Raw genomic sequence first — 19,622 nt, forward strand, 5'->3', positions numbered from 1 at the left:
GAATGGGAATTGCTGGGTCACATTATAATTTCAGTTTGGGTTTCTGTGGAACTGCCAGGCTGGCTTTTTTATCTTGTATCCCCATGGGCAGTGTATACAAGTTCCTGTATCTCTCTGCTTGCTGACAACACATTTCTACTGTCAACCCACTTTATGTACCAGGCTTCCCATATATAAATATATGCATTCTTTTGCTTTATTCAGTCAATGCTTGGTACTACTATATGATTATTAAATATTTCCCAGGCACAAGTATAATTTTATACATACTGGTGAATAACTTGCTGAAAAGCCATAGAGCTACTTAAAAGTCCATTAGAAGTTTAAAAGCAGGTATATCATCTATTTTTCCTCTGCTAGAAATGAATATATTGCAATAATCTGGAACACAGACCCAACAATTTAATATAACTTTTCTCAGAGGATAGAACTACCCTGAGTTGAGGGATATTGTTCATTTCTATACATCCCAAATTTTTGAGATTTTACAACTGCAGATATATAAACATTGGCAATAAAATGTTTTAGCAAAAAATTAAAAAGGGAAGCAAATAACACTCATGAGAGACCTGTGGTTGAACTGAAACAGTTCTGATTACACATGTTTCTGTACTTCTGTTGAAATGATGACACTAGACATTACCTTAAGATGCTGAACATGTGGTTAAACAGTTAATTTAAAATAGAAGATCTTTATGTGGATATAAGCTCTTCAGTCAATATTAAGTCAAGCTATAGTTACTAGAACCACAGAATGAGCTACAGAGTAAGAGTTAGGTGGGATAGATAGATAGATAGATCTTGCCAGGAAAGGGAAATAGAATGTATATGTATATTTATGAATTAAAAGGGAGGTTGGAATGAGAGAATCAAATGGGGTGAGGGAGAGGAGATAGAAAGAGAGGGAATACTGGGGAAGATTGCTAAAGTTAAGGGCATTTGAGGAATTTTATATATATATATATATATATATATATATATATATATGTGTGTGTGTGTGTGTGTGTGTGTGTGTGTGTGTGTGTGTGTGTGTGTGTGTGATTATGGCCTAAATGAAATAACCAAACAATATGGGGGACAGGAACCCCAGTGGACATTATTTTGTCAGGAGGCTTCCAGTACTGGGGATGGGTCCCCTCTGGCTGAATTATTAGTCAGAGGGTCCCATGGGAATGCCCAAACATCTTTGGCTGTTTTCAGACCTACAGGATGCTCTCTATCAACTGACAGCAAGGCCCTATTGTGGCAGATAACACCTACACAGCTCAGTGAACACAGAGAAGTCAAGCTGGTGCTCACATCACATAGAGACTTTACTACTACGTGTTAACATAGAGAAGAAACCTTGCACATTACAAAGAAGAAAGGTAAACACCAACTTAACTGTAAATCCTCTGATCTAATGTGGTGGCGTGTCTGCAAGATTTGCTGATGCAATGGTGGCACAACCCTTATGGAAGTAACTAAAAAATATCTGATTTGACTTAAGAGCCTACTCCATGATACAGAACTTACAGCAGGCACTGCTTAGATAACCCAGAACTTATGAATATATAGCCCAGGGACCTAGGGTTAAACTAAGTATGATGAGGCTAAATCACATAGCAATAAACTGACTTCTAATTACATTTTACTATACTCATAGTCAGTGCTTTGCTTAGTCATTATCACCACCATCAATGAAGCCCCCCCTGCAGTAGAGAAGAACAAACTCAGAGACCCACAGCTGAACAATATGGAGAGAGAGACCTTGTAACTCTGAGCCCCAAGTGGGGCACCTCCATCCAATTCCTCCCCTTAGGGATCAGGTAACTGTGTAAGAGGAGGCTGAAAGAGTGTAAGAGCCAGAGGGGATGGAGGATACATGGAAACAGTTCCCCCTAAATAAATAGGATGAACACACATGAACACACAGAGACTCATAGGGCCCCTACAGGTCTGCAGCAGTTGACAAGCTAGTGCTGAGAGGGAAAGTGACCCCATACCTAACCCAGAAGCAACCTTGCATTGATAACACTAGTAAATGAAAATTTAGTTTTCTCCAAGGAAGAAACAAACTACTCTAAGGAGTAGGTAGCATTCCAAGCAGAAAATGACCCACTAAAAACAAACTCAATGGAGTTCTTTAGGTTCCTTATATTCCAGAGTTTTATTTTATTATATTTTAACTAATTTATATGTTTTTCTCTATTTTTACCCTACACATTCTTTGTGCATACATTGTGGTTTCCAGTTTAGTGTTTTAATGGAATTCCTGAGTTTGCAAATGAGTGGGTCTCGGAATCCTTATCTGTTTCTTGTATGTTGTATTCAGCTCCTTTCCTTCTGGTTATTTTACCCTATTTCAATGTGTTGCTTTATTATATTTTGTTATACATTACACTAATTATATTATTTTTCCTTACAACTTTATTTAAAGAAATGCAAGATTTTTAAAAGCATTTTGGCAATTCTTTTAGAGGTTTGATAGCATGCATTGAAATCCCACTAGTTACCATAAGCATAAAGTACATGTAGAACAGAATGTAACATGGAAACAATCAGAGTTTTCTTGGTGTGTATAGAATAAATGTAATGATCTTTGATATATTTTTATTTTATTATTTAGAAGCCTACTTGTTCTCTAATAAGAAATAGAAAGGGAGTATATCTGAATGGGAAGGAGGGTGGGTGGGGAACTGTGAGGAGCAGGGGGAGGGGAAATTAATTAGGATAGATTATGTATGAAAAAATCCATTTTTAATGAAAGAGAAAAATTTCAGCAGCTGGATGTAGTGGTTCACAGTCGTAACCTCGCCTTTGGAAGGAGAGAAGAAACATTGTGAATTCAGGGTCATGTTGGCATTGACCTGGGTCATTTACACATTAATGTGGAACGGTCCTGTCTCAGGATATATATATATATATTAGCTAACTAATAGGTCAGTATATATGTGTATATTAATTAATAAGGTAAATATGCAGGGGTGGGAAAGCCAAAAGATGCAACATTAAAGGTGTTGGAAGTTGCTGAAAAGGGGAGAACAGGTAAGTAGTTGACCAGAGCTGGTGAGAAGGCTCAGGTTCAAGTGCTTGTCACCTGAGCAGGCCTACTTAGGGGAAATAGAGAACACACTGCTGAAAGTGGACCTCCAAGAATCACACTTATACACACATATTACATCACAACACACACACACACACACACACAACATAGCACCACACATACACCAGTATATCACATCACACATACATATATGCACTATATCACACCACACATACATACACACACACACTACATCACACCACACATACACACACCAGCATACCACATCACACATACATATATGCAGTATATCACACCACACACATACACACACACACACACATACTACATCACACTGCACACAGAGACACACACACTAAATAAATAAAATAGTCTACATATATGTAGACTCCCTTCTCTTACACATTTCAGAACAAAGCTCGAGAAGCTAGGCAAATGTTTTATGTAGTAGGGTTTTGCTCATAAACTACTTTGGTAAACTAAATTATAATTTCTAGGAAAACAAATTGAAGCATATATCCTCAGTATGTGATATAAATCAGAGAACAACTAGACCATATATCTGACACTTACAATGCATATTCATTACCCTGAGTGATATTTCTGTCTGTATGTGGGAGTTTCATAAAAATTGTTATCTACTAATTATACTGATTACATATGGAAAATTAGATGATTATTTTTTGCGAATTAGGGTAATGCTTTTTGTTCATGAGTTACAATTAAACAAAAGCTCCTAATTTTAATTGTGTATGTTTTCTTTAAAATTATTATTATTACATTTTATTCAGTGTGTTTGGAGATGTCTAAGGACAGTCTAAAGGCGTGGCTCTTTCCCTCTACTTTGTGGGTCCCCTGGATCCAGCTCACATCTTCAGCCTTGTAAGCAAGCGCCTTCACCCACTAACAATCTCATGAAAGGCAAACTTCCTACATCCTGCTTTACTTTTGAAATGAACAATTGTACACACGCATGCATGTGTGCGCATGTGTTCCTGCACACACAAATACAGCTCGTGTGAATTTAGTATATTATCCACTTTCCTGAATTTAGATATTATGCCACAGTAAGAAATAAACGGGCTTCCTAATATCTTCTTGCTCTTGATTGCAAAAGTAAAGGAACGTGTTATGCATCCATGTACATATCCATCCTTACTCACGGGCTATAGTTACTCAGTGCTGAGCAGTTCTGTTTATCTGATTCTTTAAAGGCAGGTAAAAAAAAAAAAAAAAAAAAAAAGACTCCTCCAGTAGAATCAAAAGAACTCTTCAGAAGACATATTTTGTATTTTTAGCAGCCTGGCCTCATAGACCTAGACCAGTGTGCATGCATAAAATAAACACAGGCGTTGGGGAATTAGGTTTGAGTCCATCTTAAAGGTCCAGCGGCATGGTGAATAGTTAGAAGGCCGTTACCCACACTGGTCAGGTCCACAGAGAACCCTGAGCAGCTAGAAACAGAAATGAGTGCCCTAGTCTGGAGTCTGCAAATCTGTCCCAGAAACCATCGAAGGAGTACTGGATTCGGTTAAAGTCAGTTTAATTCCCCCACAAAATGTTTCTAAAAACCCAGAAACTGGAAAAAATTGGTTAAATGAAAATATTATTAGCATTATGCTAGACATGCACATCTGGTCCAACCTAAAAAAAAAAAAAAGCTTGCTTAAGCTTCATTATTTAAATTGCTTTTATACGTATTGGCTGGAAAGTATCTGGTGAAAAAATATGTTTGTACATTGGATAATTTCGAGCAGGTTCGTATTTGTGTATTTGTGTGTTGAGCTGGGTCATTTGCACATACATCCTTATTTGTGAGTCTAACCACTCACAATGGCACCCAGTCTTAATCACAGTCATGTGACCAATCAGAAGGCAGACTCATCAGAATACTGCAAATGCCTGCTGGAGAGATTGCCTCAGGGAATGGACATGTGGTTCAAGCTGGTCAACTAGACTTCTCCATGAATTAGACCATGAACTAGACCACGTGCACAGGGGAATGAGGGTAAACTGGGACTTTAACATATGAACTGGAGCTGTTCAGAGCCAGTTTTATTCTAAATTTTAGAAAGATCCACAGCTATGGAAAGCAAACCAATAGGGAAAGAGGGAGAGGAAGGATTGAAACAGTGAAGAAAGAAACTGCTGGCTTGATGGTGTTACAGTTTACAAAGTCCTATGCTCAAAACTCATTTTTTTGCTTAAGATAATTTTAGGCGAGTCATTGTAAAAAAAGATGCATTCATTTGTTCTATATATAAGTGCTCGATGTGCATGCATAACCGCACGCCAGAAGAGGGCATTGGGTCCACTATGTTACCATCATGTAGTGACTGGGAATTAAATTCAGGAAGGGTTTAATTCTGTCGGGAAGAGCAGACAGTGCCCCTAGCCACTGAGCCACCCCTCCAGCCCCTAGAGCTGTTATTTTTAATGCATCTGTCCTGATGAATACTGGTGTATGATTTTTTTCAATACTAGCAACTGGTTCATACAGATTACAAACTAACACTTAGAGATGCCACAATGAAAAGGAGAAATTATTTTTAAAAATGTTTTAATTTTAGATTGTAAGGAATGAGGGTGACTTTAAGAAAGACGTGTTAAAAGGAAATTGAACTAAAAGAAAAAGAAAACATTTGAGGAAGCAAATGAGGATAAAGAACATGAAGGGGGTTTGGAGAATTTTCTTTTCCATCCATTTGCTACACTAACAGTAAAGCTCACTGGCGGAAGACACTGCACTGGGCCCATCGGCTGCATCTGCTCATCAGTAAAATACACACCTTGTTCTGAGACGTTAGGCTCAGAACTCATCCATGGCAAAGCCCTTGAGCTTGAGCAAGGCTTTCTCATCTGTAATGTCCCAAGGATACAATTTTTAAATTTGAATTTAATATCAAAAACTATTTGATGTTTACGTAACCTAGTTTCCACAGCTATAGTTTGGCATCAGACAGAGTATCTCAATGACACAGAAAACCGACAGTTTTTAAGGTAACTAAGTTTGCCAGTATTTCTCTTCAATGGTGCCACAGAGATAAACTGTTTCCAGTTAGGTTTGCTCCCTTGGAGCTCTTGGGAGGCCTACGATGGTGTGCGCTCCATTCTGGAAGACGCAGACATACACGGAGTCTCTCTGTAAGGCCTCTCTGAAGTTGGAAGAAATAGGGAGACTAAGATAACGCTCTGTGGGAAGAATAATCTTTTTTCTGTCGGCAAACGTGGGTTTGTCTCCTGTGCCTAAAGCAGGAGCAGCAGCAGCAGCTTTAAAGAGTGGTAGGGTGCAGGGACCTAGACAGGACCACGAAAGAAGGAAGTGTCTTTTTTTGCTGAGAAATGTTTATTTTGTAATTAGCAAAGGACAAGAAAGTCTTTTTTGGAAACTACATTTGGGGTTCAGAATTTAAATTTATGCTGATGCTCTTGGAGTCTCTCTAGGGAACCCTACTAATTGGCAGGAATCGTAGTTGGCCAGAGCAGGCTGTGAGTGAAGCCAAAGGTCTTGAGGTCATTTCTCCAAAGGCCCTATTAATTCAAACTCTGCTCCACAGCCACAAGCTGTACCTTTAACCCTACTCAGCAGTTTGAAAAACACGTATCAGTGCATCGATAGGGTGGTCACAGGAAAAATATATATTTGTCTTGAAGCTAGAACAAAATATGGGCGGGTCTATCTTATATTTTACCAGTGAAAATAAAAGCGTTTGTAAACATGCTGATAAGCTTTAATGAAAACTGTAGTTACTAGTGTTCTTATGGTGAAAATCACAACTCTCAACACAGGTTTTTGCTACAGGAAGGTTGAACAGGGTGATCAAAGTTTTAAGAAACACCAAACATATATTAATGCCTAGAATATGAAAATGACTGTAAAAGCTGAGTCTTTAAAATTTTTCCCATACTGTAGAACACCTAGCACAAAGTGCTACTTAAGTAAATATTTACTACGTAGTGTATCTGGCTTCTTACAAACAAGAGATTATTTATTTTTATGATTGTACACAAGTGGGTGTTTTGCATTCATGTACCACCTTGTGGGTTCGAAAGATCAAACCTGTGTCCTCTGCAAGGGCAACAAGTGTTCGTAATGGCGGAGCCATGTCCCCAACTCCCTGGCTTGGCTTTTAATCTTTTCGTCTGGTCTTCCTGTGAAGGATATCTCTGGCAACTTACACCATGGGAACAAACCTCTAGGCACATCTGTGAGGAAGTCTCTATACTAGATTAGCTGGTGAAAGAAAAGGCAGGCAAAGTGGGGTCAGGACCATTCCATGGGGTGAAGTTCTACACTGAATAAAAAGGGGAGAGAGAGGGGGGGAGGGGAGGGAGGGAGGGAGGGAGAGAGGGAAGAAAGGAGATGGGGAGGGAGGGAGGGAGGGAAGGAGGGAGGGAGAGAGGGAAGAAGGGAGATGGGGAGGGAGGGAGGGAGGGAGGGAAGGAGGGAGATGGGGAGGGAGGGGGGAAGGAGAGAGAGAGAGAGAGAGAGAGAGAGAGAGAGAGAGAGAGAGAGAGAGGGAGGGAGGGAGGGAGGGAGGGAGAGAGGGAGGGAGGGAGGAAGGGAGGGAGAGAGAGCTGACTATTCACTTTCTGCTTCTTGACTGGAGAAGGTATATAACTAGTTGCCTCAAGCCCCTGCTGTCAGGGCTCTGATCTTAAACTGTGAACCAAAGTCAACCCTTTGCCTCTAAGTGGTGTTTGCCAGGTATTTGGTGACAGCAGAGGGAAGACTAACTGCACGTCATTTTACATGTGGAGTGTACAGTAGAAATGACATACTTTACATCTCTACTGTAGAGCAGTGGTTCTGATGCTTCCATTTAATTGGGAATCTGTTTCCTGATGAAGAAAGGCCTTGCCCCCAGTTGGTTTTTCATCCATCAATAAAGATGCCAGTGGCCAATGGCTAGCTGGAAAGAAAGAGGTGGGACTTCCAGGTTCCAGGAGGAGATCAAGATAGTTGGGTGACAGAAACAGAACAGGTTCAGAGCTGTAAGGGAAAATTTCCAAAATGTAGGTGGAAAAGGAAAGTGACCCATGGAAGGGCAGCCCTGTGGTGTGCTTGTTTGGTGGCAAGGCCAGTGGGCTTCACAGAAGGTAACCGGGCAACTAAATTGAGGAGAGATTTAGAGGTATTGAGCTAGGATAAAGGTAACTGGGTAATTAAGTTGAAGGCAAACTTGAACATGTAGAGCTAGGATAATGGTAAGGGCATGCTAACTGTAAATGGCTTAGAAGAACAAGCCACAGAACCAATAAGGCAGTTTAAGAATGAGCTAAGGTATATGTGTCTTTTGTCTGCAGCGAAGACAGCTCCTGGCATATCAACCTGCACAGCCCAGAGCAGAGTAGAGAAGAATGCTTGCCACACTGTACTGTGTTTTATAGGGGAAGAGACAGCATCACAGGAGAGACCGGTAAAGGTTAAGTGACCATATTCGTCAAACTGCAAAAAGAAAAGGATTTCTGTGTGGCAATGATACTTAACTTCCTCCCTTTCTGCCTGGGCTCGCGTGGCACGTTAGAAAGGAACATGGCTGCCTGAGACAACAGGTACAACTTATTTCTCATCTTCAGAGTCAGAAATGGCCTTGTGACCAGTGCGAGGTAACAGAGGGCTGTAGAAATATTAGCTTGCCGGTTCTAAGTGTCTCCTCAGGTAAACCTACTTTGCCATTCTCCCTTGGACATGATGCACGTTCTTGATATTGAACACGGGTCATTAGCCTCAGAAACACAGATGAGCCACATAAAGGAGCCTAGCTCAGGTCAGAATTATTGAATGCATCTCTGTCTAAACTACCCAGTCCCAGATCCTTAAATGAATGGCTGTTGTTTTAGCCTCTATTTTGAAGTTCCTTGTTATTCAGTGCTAGGGCAACATTTCTCATAGTATCTAAACACCGTAACAAGGACAAGGCCATTGATTTGGGGCTGGAGAATATTTGTAGTACAGTTAGCACACCCTCAAGTAACATAATAGTGTGTGTTATTTTAAACACATTAAAGAGGGCATTAAAGAGATGTGACAGCTGACGAAGTCCCTGCCACGTAAGTACAAGTCCTGAATTCAGATCCCTAGCATGCCTGTAATATCATGTCACAACAGCATGAGTTTCAGTACCTGCCCTGGTTTGAGTGGGAGGGAAATGCAATAGCTTATTGTCTGCCAAGGCATTCTAACCTGGCATTGAGATCCAGGTTGAATGAAAAGCTTTTTATCAAACAGTAGCATAGAGACCTATCAAGGAGGATACGTCAACCTTATGCCTCTACACTCATGTAAACACACACACACACACACACACACACACACAAATGTGCACAGAAAAACATATACATAACATGTGAAATAGAGATGAAGAGGGAAACACATTAAAAGATAAAAGGCATTAGGTGTTTAAATGTCATCCCTGAAACAGGAAACTCAAAGAACATAGGCGTTTGCAAGGATCACGTGGGTAGATTACATTACAGTAGCAATGGCAAGGGTTTTGCCAACACAGATGTTGACACAATTTTTTCCCTGTAACTTTGTGAAGGGCAGGCCTATATGAATAATACTATCACAAGTATTTCTACCACAAATTCTATGTAACATGAATTCTGACCACCATTAAGAGTTTCCCAACTTGGGAGCCTATATATGATAAGCTAATGATAGAAATTTTGTTTTAACTATGAAGAAGACTTAACAACCACAAGTTGAGATTAAAAGTAACATAAATCAAAGAACACACGCTATGAAATAAAAGTCTTTCTATTTTCTGCAGAACTTTCAACATTGAGAAGTTTGCTAATGCTGGAAAGGATGGTCCAAACTTTTGATTCCAGCATTTAGGAAGCAGCACATATCTTTGAAGCCATCTTGGTACACATAGAGAGTTCCAGGACAGTTAGGACTATGTTGAGAGCCCTCATCTCAAAAAAACTAGGATGGGAAGAAAGAAGAAAAAGGAGGAGACGATAAAAAAGAGGAAGAAGAAGAAGAAGAAGAAGAAGAAGAAGAAGAAGAAGAAGAAGGAGAAGGAGAAGGAGAAGGAGAAGGAGAAGGAGAAGGAGAAGGAGAAGGAGAAGGAGAAGGAGAAGGAGAAGAAGAAAGAGAAGGAGAAGGAGAAGGAGAAAAAGAAGGAGAAGAAGAAGAAGAAGAAGAAGAAGAAGAAGAAGAAGAAGAAGAAGAAGAAGAAGAAGAAGAAGAAGAAGAAGAAGAAGAAGAAGAAGAAGAAGAATACAAGTAGCAGTAGTTCTTGTGAGCATGCATTTATATTACAAAGTTGACTAGAGCCTTCACATCAAAGATTGAGCATTCCCCATTTAGGTCACTATTTTTTTTTCTACCATGTACAAATATCCAGTGGTGGCAAAAGCTCCTCCACAGAATCTTAACAAATAGTCCATTTGTTAGGACTAGCTATGTACAAGAATGGTAGCAAAAAATATTGTGAATTTACTTCAGTGTTTTATACACATATTATTAGCAGGCTAGAAGTTGTCCCATCAGAAACAAAACAACTCCTAGTCTCTCCTGACTCTTTTGAAGGGATTAGTCTACTCACAACAACAACCAAAGAGCAGAAAGATCTTATTTTGAAGTGTTTACAAGGATGAGGGTATTAAGCTAGCTGATCTTCTGAGAGATGAAAATAGAGAAAAGGCACAATTTTAGTCCTTATTAATAAGAAATGCATCTAGGGCTGGAGAGATGGGCCAGTGTTAAGAGCACTGGCTTCTTTTCCAAAGGACCCAGGTTCAAGTGCCAGCACATGACAGCTCACAACTATGTGTATTTCTAGTTCCAGGACACCCTTCGCAGACACACATGGAGGCAGAGCACCAATGTAAGTCAAATAAAAAGCTCATCTATTTGTCCCTGATAGTGACAAATGCATGCATTTTATTTCCAAAAAATATTCTGGAATTATCAGTTGTGATGAAATGCTATTTATTATAAACTCTTCCTGTAGGTAACCCCTCTCTAAGTCAACAGAATAGTCACAAATGTTTAAGAAGTTGATCAAGCTGAGTGTGGTGGTTCATACTACAACTTTAATCCCAGCACTCAAGAGACATTTGAAGTTTCAATCTAGCATAGTCTACACAGTAAGGTCCAGGCCAGACTGACCTATATAATGAGACCCTGCATCAAACAACAACAACAAAATCCACCTAAACAAACAAACAAAATCCCCAAACAAAACAGAGAAGTTGACTTCTTAAAACTTTAGCTCATTTGGATTTTATAAAAAGTTGTCTTGCCATGATGCTAAAAGTAATACACATTTATAATGTTGGTGGTAAAGTAACACTCATTTAGACATCAACAGGTAGCTCATCTTCTTTTATATAGTTTCACACAGTGATTTCCATCCTACTATAAATCTGAGAAGGCACGTAAGGCCATCTATAGTTTATTCATATAAAATGACGGTATGATAAACCATGCTAGTTCCTTTCCTGAAGGACTTCTAGACATTTTGTTCTATTTAGTCAGCTCTTCTTTTCTTCTAAGGGAGAGTTGGTGCTCATTCAACTTTAGAGAAGATAGACCCTTGCTCCCATTTCTCTTCTCTCCTATTTCTATTCCCAGATCACATGACACCTTTGATTACTGAAAATCCTTTACAAAAGTTAAAGAATTTTCTTCATTATTTGCCAACTTCCCTAAATACTAACTAGATAATCAATTGATGGAATCTAGAAATGAATTAGAAATAGATGCATCACACACACACACACACACACACACACACACACACACACACACACACACACAGACATACATGCACACTGCTATAAGTCAAATTCAGGCACATACACATTTCTCTGTCCTGTCTCACTTCCCATGATCTGAGGTTTTATTGAGCATATCAAAAAGTCAGTAACTGGGAACTGATAGCCACTGACAGTGCATCATCTTTTTTCTTTTCTTTACTCTTTACTCTTTGATTAGTATTTCAATATTTCAATGTATAGTTTTAATACCTATATGACACAAGTCTATATACTAGCCTATAGAACATTTTAGGAGACATCTTATATGTTTTAACAACTCAAATATGCAATTAAGTTGATAAAAGTTCAAGACAGAAAAAACATTGTAGTAGTAACAGCTTTTATGATAGTATTTTATGAATAATTCAAAGCTGATTTTAAAAGAACAACATGACATTACAGACGATAATCTCAAATTGTAAACAAGTGGTACATTTAGTAAAAATTAGGAATTGGGTCTACAAAAAGTATGTTGACTTTGTGAACCTTATTTCTAATAGTAATTAGAAGCACAAGGAAAATGGAAGAAAAAAAAACACATGGGTAAAATATTTTGTATCTTTTCAAAACACACCCCACTCCGTATCTAGAAACACTTTCCTTCTATTTAACTTTTTTGAATGTGTCTTGGAAAGTTATTTCAGGATACATTCTTCCCTGGAGCTTCTGCCTACGGCAATTAGAACTCAGCAGGAAAAAAAATCCTGAAAGCAAGTTCTGCACCTCTTCCAAACATGAGTGGCATATTTCTGTCTGCTGTGACCCTCCCAGGCAGATCTCAGATGTAGTTTCAAATCAAGATTTGAGGACGCATTTTATAAAAAAACACCGGGTCATTTGCTTCACCCATCGTTCAGTAGTGAAACTGTAAAATTAAGAGGCCCCTCCTGTTTTGTTCACCTCTGAGCCCTGAAGCCAGAGCAACTAAGCAATAGATAGATAAAAACTCGGTGGAAAGGTCTTGTGCTTATCAATTTGGTTTTTAATCTCTAAACCACCTGAAAGCTTCTTATGTTTATGATTCTAAGATTAAAAGGGATTCACTCATCTAGATACGCTAACTCGGGAGTCTGATTTTAGTCAGCTGAGCCTGCCGGGGGCCTTTCTAAGTGTTTATTCTTTTTAACATTTACATTTCAAAACGCTTCATGGTGTACCATACCCACTTCATAAATGTGTATCTGAGGCTAACTGAGGAGTTGGGGAATGCTCCCATGTCCTATACAGTTGATTGAAAGCATGGACACAGTTCAGAGCTGTGCTTCCTGGACTTCTTACTGTTTTGTAAATGTATTTATTTATTCTCTCTACATTCTGATTGCCCCCCCCCTCATCCTGGTCTCTCTCACACTGTCCTTCCCCCTCCCCCGGTAATGTAATGTATCCAATAAGTAGGCATTAAGAGAATTTACGAAAAGTATTAAGGAGGTGATGAATTAGGTCCACAGTTTCATTCCTTCCTCATATTTCCAACCTACCTTAAAAAAAGAAACAGCCTCATAGAAAGACTAATGGAGAGTAAGAAAAAAATGGAGCAGGGCTAGGAATGCCAAGTCCAAAAATCAATTCCTACTGGTACATGTATTATCAAATTTGAAAAACAATAAAACCTTTATACTGTTCTATTAGCATAAAGCTCAGTTTGTGAGAGAAAAATGTTGCTGTATCCATGGAAGACAGGAACAAAGACCGAAACAACATTTTATGAGCATGCTTATGTTATACATATGTTACGAGCATGCTTATGTTATACATATTTTATGTGCATACTTATGTTATACAACTTATACAGGTTGATACTCAAACACATTTATGCCATAATGTTTTTCTTCTAGCTTCCAGCCTTAAGAAGTACCATTTGTGACATCAGTGTTTATGACAGGTACAATGAGAAGTATATTAGATGGGCATATTCTCAAATAAAAGAGAAAAGATAATTAATGTAATTTAGCTTCTCTATGGAATAAGCTTCACTTCATTTATATTTTTTAAAAGAAAATGTACATGCTGATTACTGCTGTAGATTAGATAGGAAAGAACAAGGTTAAGGCCAGATGTAGCTCATTACATGTAGATCATTTCAAGATCATTAGTAAACAGAAGGAACTCTGAGGTTATGGACACACACTAACAGAGTTCTCAAACATTTGACTCCTAATGCCAACTTTTAAAAATCTAAGAGTTTAGAATTAATTGATAACAAATGCTTAAAGACCATTTTGACCAGCTAACTTGCATTTCTGAAACAAAGTTTTCACCAAAATCTCTTACAGATTTACAAAAGTTAGGTGTTCTCTTTAATATAACCCCTATTTTTAAAAATTTTAGTACACTAAGTTCTGAGTTCCAATGGTAACAGAAGACCCCATACAGTTTCATGGTGGGCAATAAATTCTCTTGTTACAATAAAAAGTATTTGATAAAACTCAGGTGAACCAAATTAGTTTGTCCTGTAAACAAAACATCGGACTTAACTTCATAGTACTCCCAAAGAGGATTCTACTTAGCTGTGAGTCTTTAGGAATTCACAGAATATGCAGCCACAGAAGGGAGAGTTTAATTAAAGTATGTTGAAGGGATTAGTGAAGGGCTGACTGAAATAAGCTAAGGAAGGTCATCTGCAGACGTATTCAACTGCTGTCAAGTGACAATTAGCTTGTAGACAGGGCCATTCATAGGCTCACTAGAAAATTACCTATAATTACTTAAATATATACAACATATTTGTAGGCAGTGGTCCTGAAGTAAGACGGTTAAGACATATGAGAAAAGGACCACTTAAAAATCAGCAGTTGTAGCTCTCAGTGAAATTTATTTCCACTCATGCACTATGTTCAAGTTTCTCCTTGGTGCTCAAGGAACTTTAACTCATTCTGACATATATAATATTGATCTAACAGTTTCTGCCACCTGATACAAAAGTCTACAAAAGCAACATGGAGACAGAATGCCCCCAGGGGTTTTTATCTTCTACTTCACACTGTGAAACTTAGAAACATTCAACATTCTCACCACTTAATTTGTAAGCAGTTGTGTAGGGAATGTCTCCTTTGGTAGGGGTAAGTTCCTTGTTATGGTCTGACACCAGATGATGTTCGCCTTGGGCTTATGAGACTTCCTAGCCATTAACAAGGCAGATCACAGAGAAAAAAAATCAAGGCCCAATGCTTACAGTATTATAAATTATCATTTATCACACGATCACACTAAAGTGCTGTGATCAGGTTTCATACTAATAAAAGAAAACTAGTCAGCTCTATAAACTGTAACTGAGATCCACAGTGTTCTTTTCCTACACAATTTCGAGCTTCCAGCATGAGGAATATGGCCAAGTATTCCAAAAGCTGTAAAGTGAAATGATGATCAGGTTGGGAAAATTCAAAGAAGAATGTTGCGTTAGTGAGTTTGTACCTCGCTCTCCCTTTGAACACTTCTTTCTTTGTACTATACACGTTCTTGTCTCGCTGGTTGGGGGACACAGGTTACCCTTGGCTGAAGGATGCTGTAGTATATCTCGGACCCGTGTTTCTGTCCCTCTTCTGAAGCCACACGTTTTTCCTTTCTTCATGCACGGACTCCACGAACTCCAGTCACTGGCCTCGCAGTGTACTGCAACCAAACACAGTCTCAGTTGGCTCCCAAGCAGAGGCAGGATTGCCGATGAAACAGACAGACAAACAACCGCAGCACAGCTAAGTTTTTAGAATAGATTCTGCAGATCATCATTGGGCAAGAGAAAATAAATAAGGGGCAGCAATAGGAGGTTTTCTACATGTGCTGTAGGGACAGTTTCTTCTCACGAAATTGCATTTTTGTGGTGGACCTGGTTAACTCAGGCTCATTTGAAAATTTCCTAACCCTGTTGTAACTCGTGGCTGATGCTTACTAGACCTTGAGGGATATTGTAATGGCTGACTAGATAAATAAATGTTTGCCGTTCTCAGAATTATCTGGAGGACCCGATAAAGTACAGGATTCTGGGCCCTGCCCTAGAACTTCTGATGACATTTCTAGCTCGGAGCAGATGTGCCTTCGTAGTGTAAGAGATGGTATGTGCAGACATGGGCACATCATTTGGTTTGGGAACATCTGTGCTAGAGAATGGCAGGCAGAAACGGCATCCAGGTCTTTGTCCTAGACTCAGTGTCCTCCCAATCTCCCATGCTGCGGAATACCTACACATTATTCGTGACTCAGCAGATGCACAGTGGCACTGCCCACTTCAGTGACAGCTAATAACTTGCGTCTGGACTGGATGTCCTTGCGTGGTGCTTAAAAGGCAGGGCGTGCCCTTCTGAAGCTGTTGTGAAGATTTCTTCCTTTGTGTGAGTAGAGCTTCTCTGCTCTTCATTAATACTTTTCCTGGGCTTTTTGTAGCAGACGTTTGTACTTTTAATCACACCCCAAAAGTACTACTTTTCCTTCCCTTCATTCCCTCCCTCCTTCCTTCCAACAAGGTCTCTATATGTAGTCCAGCCTAAACTCAAACTCATGACCCTCATGTCTCTGTCTCTCGAGCTCCAGTAGTATAAGTGTGTGCTTCCCTGGATGGTTTTGAAAATGCTGTTCCTGTTTTTATGACCATGAAACTTCATGACTTACAATAACAAAAATGGCTACCAACTGTGAATTTTTCAGATAGTACAAACTTCACTCCACTGGAACATGCTTCTGGTAACCTCTTGCTTGCCTTCTGACTCGGTGGGGTATTATTATACAAGGCTATCTCAAACAATAACCTTCAGAACACTAACCTAAGTGTTCTAGAGATTTAAAATTAAACCTCTAAATATAAGAAAATAATTTTAATTAAAGTTTTATTTTAAATCTAGAGAATTAAAAGGTCCTTTATTTATATAGGCATTTTAGTCACTTGCAGATACCCAAATGCAGCACAGAGACATATAAAAATGAATTCGTTTTAGCAAAGCTTAAATGAACTCTATTGAACTATCTTCAAAATAAACTTAACATTTATCTATCCCATTATGATTCTGGTCATCAATAAAGCAGCCACGGTATTTAATAGTCTTATCTTTCGCCAATTATGAATATTGCCTTCTAGTATCCTTTCTCCAGATTAATCGCCAAATAGTAATACAGATTATAATGCCTCCAAGAAGGCAAACAGAAGAAGAAATCTCTGTCTGCACGTTAACTTTCTGTATTTATCGTTAGAAAAAGAAGCAGCATTTAATCTGGAAGCCAAAGTGTTGTTGGTCTTTCACAAATACAGGTAATAAAATCAAACACGTACTTTCACTTTATGAAACCAGAATTGAAAATTTGCAACATAGGTAATTACTGATCTAAAAATCAGAAGATGGCTAGTTGTTAAGATGAAATTCTGGTTTACCCTTTCATAATTCCACTGAAGGAGAAAATATAACTAATGAGATCAGATGGTAGATATCTTCAGATCAGTTAGTTAAAACTCATAGGAAAGGAAGAGGTTTTTTTTTTTTTTTTTTTTTGCCTTTAGAAATGCTTTAAAAGGAAGAGAATGTGGCAAGTAATATGTTTTTATAAAAATGAAAACATTATAAAAATGACATACACAACTAAAAGGGCTTTTAAAGCTCGGTTTAGGTTGTACAAACATATGTAGAACTGGGATATAACTGTGTGAAAAGATGCTTAAGACGGATGCAGATACTCACACCCAACCTATAGATGGAACCCAGAGACCCCTGTGGTTGAATTAGGAAAAAGCTGGACAAACCTGAGGGAGAGGGAGACCCCACAGGAAGACCTGCAGTCTCAACTAACCCAGACCCCAGAGATCTCTCAGACACTGAACTACCAATCATCACACACCAGCTGATCTGAGGCTCACAACACACACACAGCAGAGAACTGCTTGGTCTTGCCTGGTCTGGCCTCAGTGAGCGAAGCTGCACCTAACCCTCAAGAGACATGAGGCCCCAGGGATGGTGGGATGGGGGTGGGAGATGGGAACATCCTCTTGGAGATTTGGGGAGAAGGTATGGGATGAGGAGCAGTCAGAGGGCAGACTGGGAGGGTATAATGACTGGACTGTAAAAAAAATTAAAGAATAATAATTTAAAAATAAATAAAAATAAAGTAAGATAAAATAAAAAAGAATGACCATAAAAGAGGATACCATTTCCTTCCTTCCTCCCAATCAACTAAGTATTTCAGAAAAATTCACGAGCCCTAGACCCTAAAAAGTGTCAGACTGTGGTTTATTGTCACTCTCGGATGTGGTGAAAGTAAATGCGGGGAGAAGGTGGGGGGACTGGGCACACTTGGGCTCAGCTACTAACGGCGTGTGCATGGGACATACAGAGAGAGCATGAGCTCTGAGTCTCCGTGTTGGCAGTGGTACACCGGCCCCCTCTGTGACGTCCAGGAGGAACAAGGGACACAGAACTCCACTGCAGAGGAAAAGCAAATATCTCTTGTCCAAATCGGAAACACTATGCCCTCTTATAACTGTGCAAATGTAGGCTGAAAGGATTTGCAAACCATGGGGACTGGATACATTGTGACAACGATCTTTCAGGCCACCCCTAGATGTGGGCAATAGGTTTTTGTTTGAAATCTATTGGCTCAGTTGGCCTTCTAATTAGAAACAAGAACAGGGGCAGAGGAAGGACACTGTCTAGTAAGTTCTATTAAGATACTAACCTAAGCACTGAAACCTGTGTGGTTTACAGCCTACATGTCAGCTCTCTGAGTCCTGCTTCTCCATACTTGGATAATCTTTTGTGTAATGAAGCATGCCATTACTTTCCCTGATAATCTGGGGCCAGCCTGCACATGCCGAGTGCCTAGGACAGAATACCAAGATAGACATATCCCCTTAGGGAACAGGCTAAAGGAGCCAGTCCTGATGAAACCGCCCATCTGTAGTATTACTGTGTCCTAAGTCATTTGTTCAATAAATGGTCATTTGGCAGCTAGTGATATTTGAAATACATAATCATCGTCTAAAATTTATGGTAAGAAATAGACAAGGTAACTTTGGGGATATAAAAACCAATTTTCTTTGAAGGCTAATCCCACAGGGCCAAATGTTGAACATGCTCCCTGAAAGTCTTAAAGAACATTGAGCGTTTCAAGGCTAAATGTTACACCTTCAACAACTAACACAATGTAAGCATCTGTCCTTTTTCCTCTGTAAAAAAAAAAAAAATCCCACAAGTTTCCAGTACCTACACTGGAATATTCCACAGGGGTGTTTCCCATTGTTTCCACTGCTTGATACTTATTACCTCTAGTTATCAGCTGTCTGGATGAGCAGCCAGAAGAGCTCTCATGGACACTTTACCCCTTTCCTAAGTTGTTTTTCTGTGGTTTCCATGACTAGGCAAGGCTTAAGCAAACTGATTTGACAGTGCTGTTTCCCAGTGTTTCTGGGGTTAACTGTTAAACAATAGGTGCATTGTTCTCTTTCTACCAGTAAAGAATGTACAGACACAGAAGTTGCAATTATATGGAAATGGTTGAGCCACCAACTTAAAATTATTTCTCCAACACTTCAGCTTCTAACAGAAGCACACTGTGGGGAGCCTGGGGCAGTCCTGGAAACTATCTTGTATGGAATCAGGAGGCTCTGTGTACACACGCCAGCGTCAGGACAGCATCAAAGGTTCCTGCCACAGCCCAGGGGACTTAGTGTTCTCTTGTTCTGTTTTCCCAATTGGGTTAGCATCTGTTCCACAAGTGTGCATCAAACCCATAGCTATCTAGGTGCACTTAAAAGAGAGAAAAGAGCCCAACCGTGATCTGTTGTTTAGAGAGACAACTAGTCTGAGGGGCCTCCCCTCCAGAAAAC

The 19,622-nt window shown here is 39.4% G+C and overlaps 1 protein-coding gene across 1 annotated transcript in view; it reads right to left on the reverse strand.

Annotated features, from left to right (window-relative positions):
* Positions 1–19,622, reverse strand: part of RSPO3 (R-spondin 3) — an 80,823-nt gene that overhangs the window by 31,500 nt on the left and 29,701 nt on the right. Inside the window, exon 4 of the mRNA XM_080929482.1 lies at positions 15,233–15,430. Within this exon, the coding sequence (XP_080785608.1) occupies positions 15,233–15,430 (198 nt within the window). The remainder of the gene's footprint in view (positions 1–15,232; positions 15,431–19,622) is intronic.

Source organism: Micromys minutus (genome assembly GCF_963924665.1).
Source record: "Micromys minutus genome assembly, chromosome: 15".
In the NCBI taxonomy this organism is placed as follows: domain Eukaryota; kingdom Metazoa; phylum Chordata; class Mammalia; order Rodentia; family Muridae; genus Micromys; species Micromys minutus.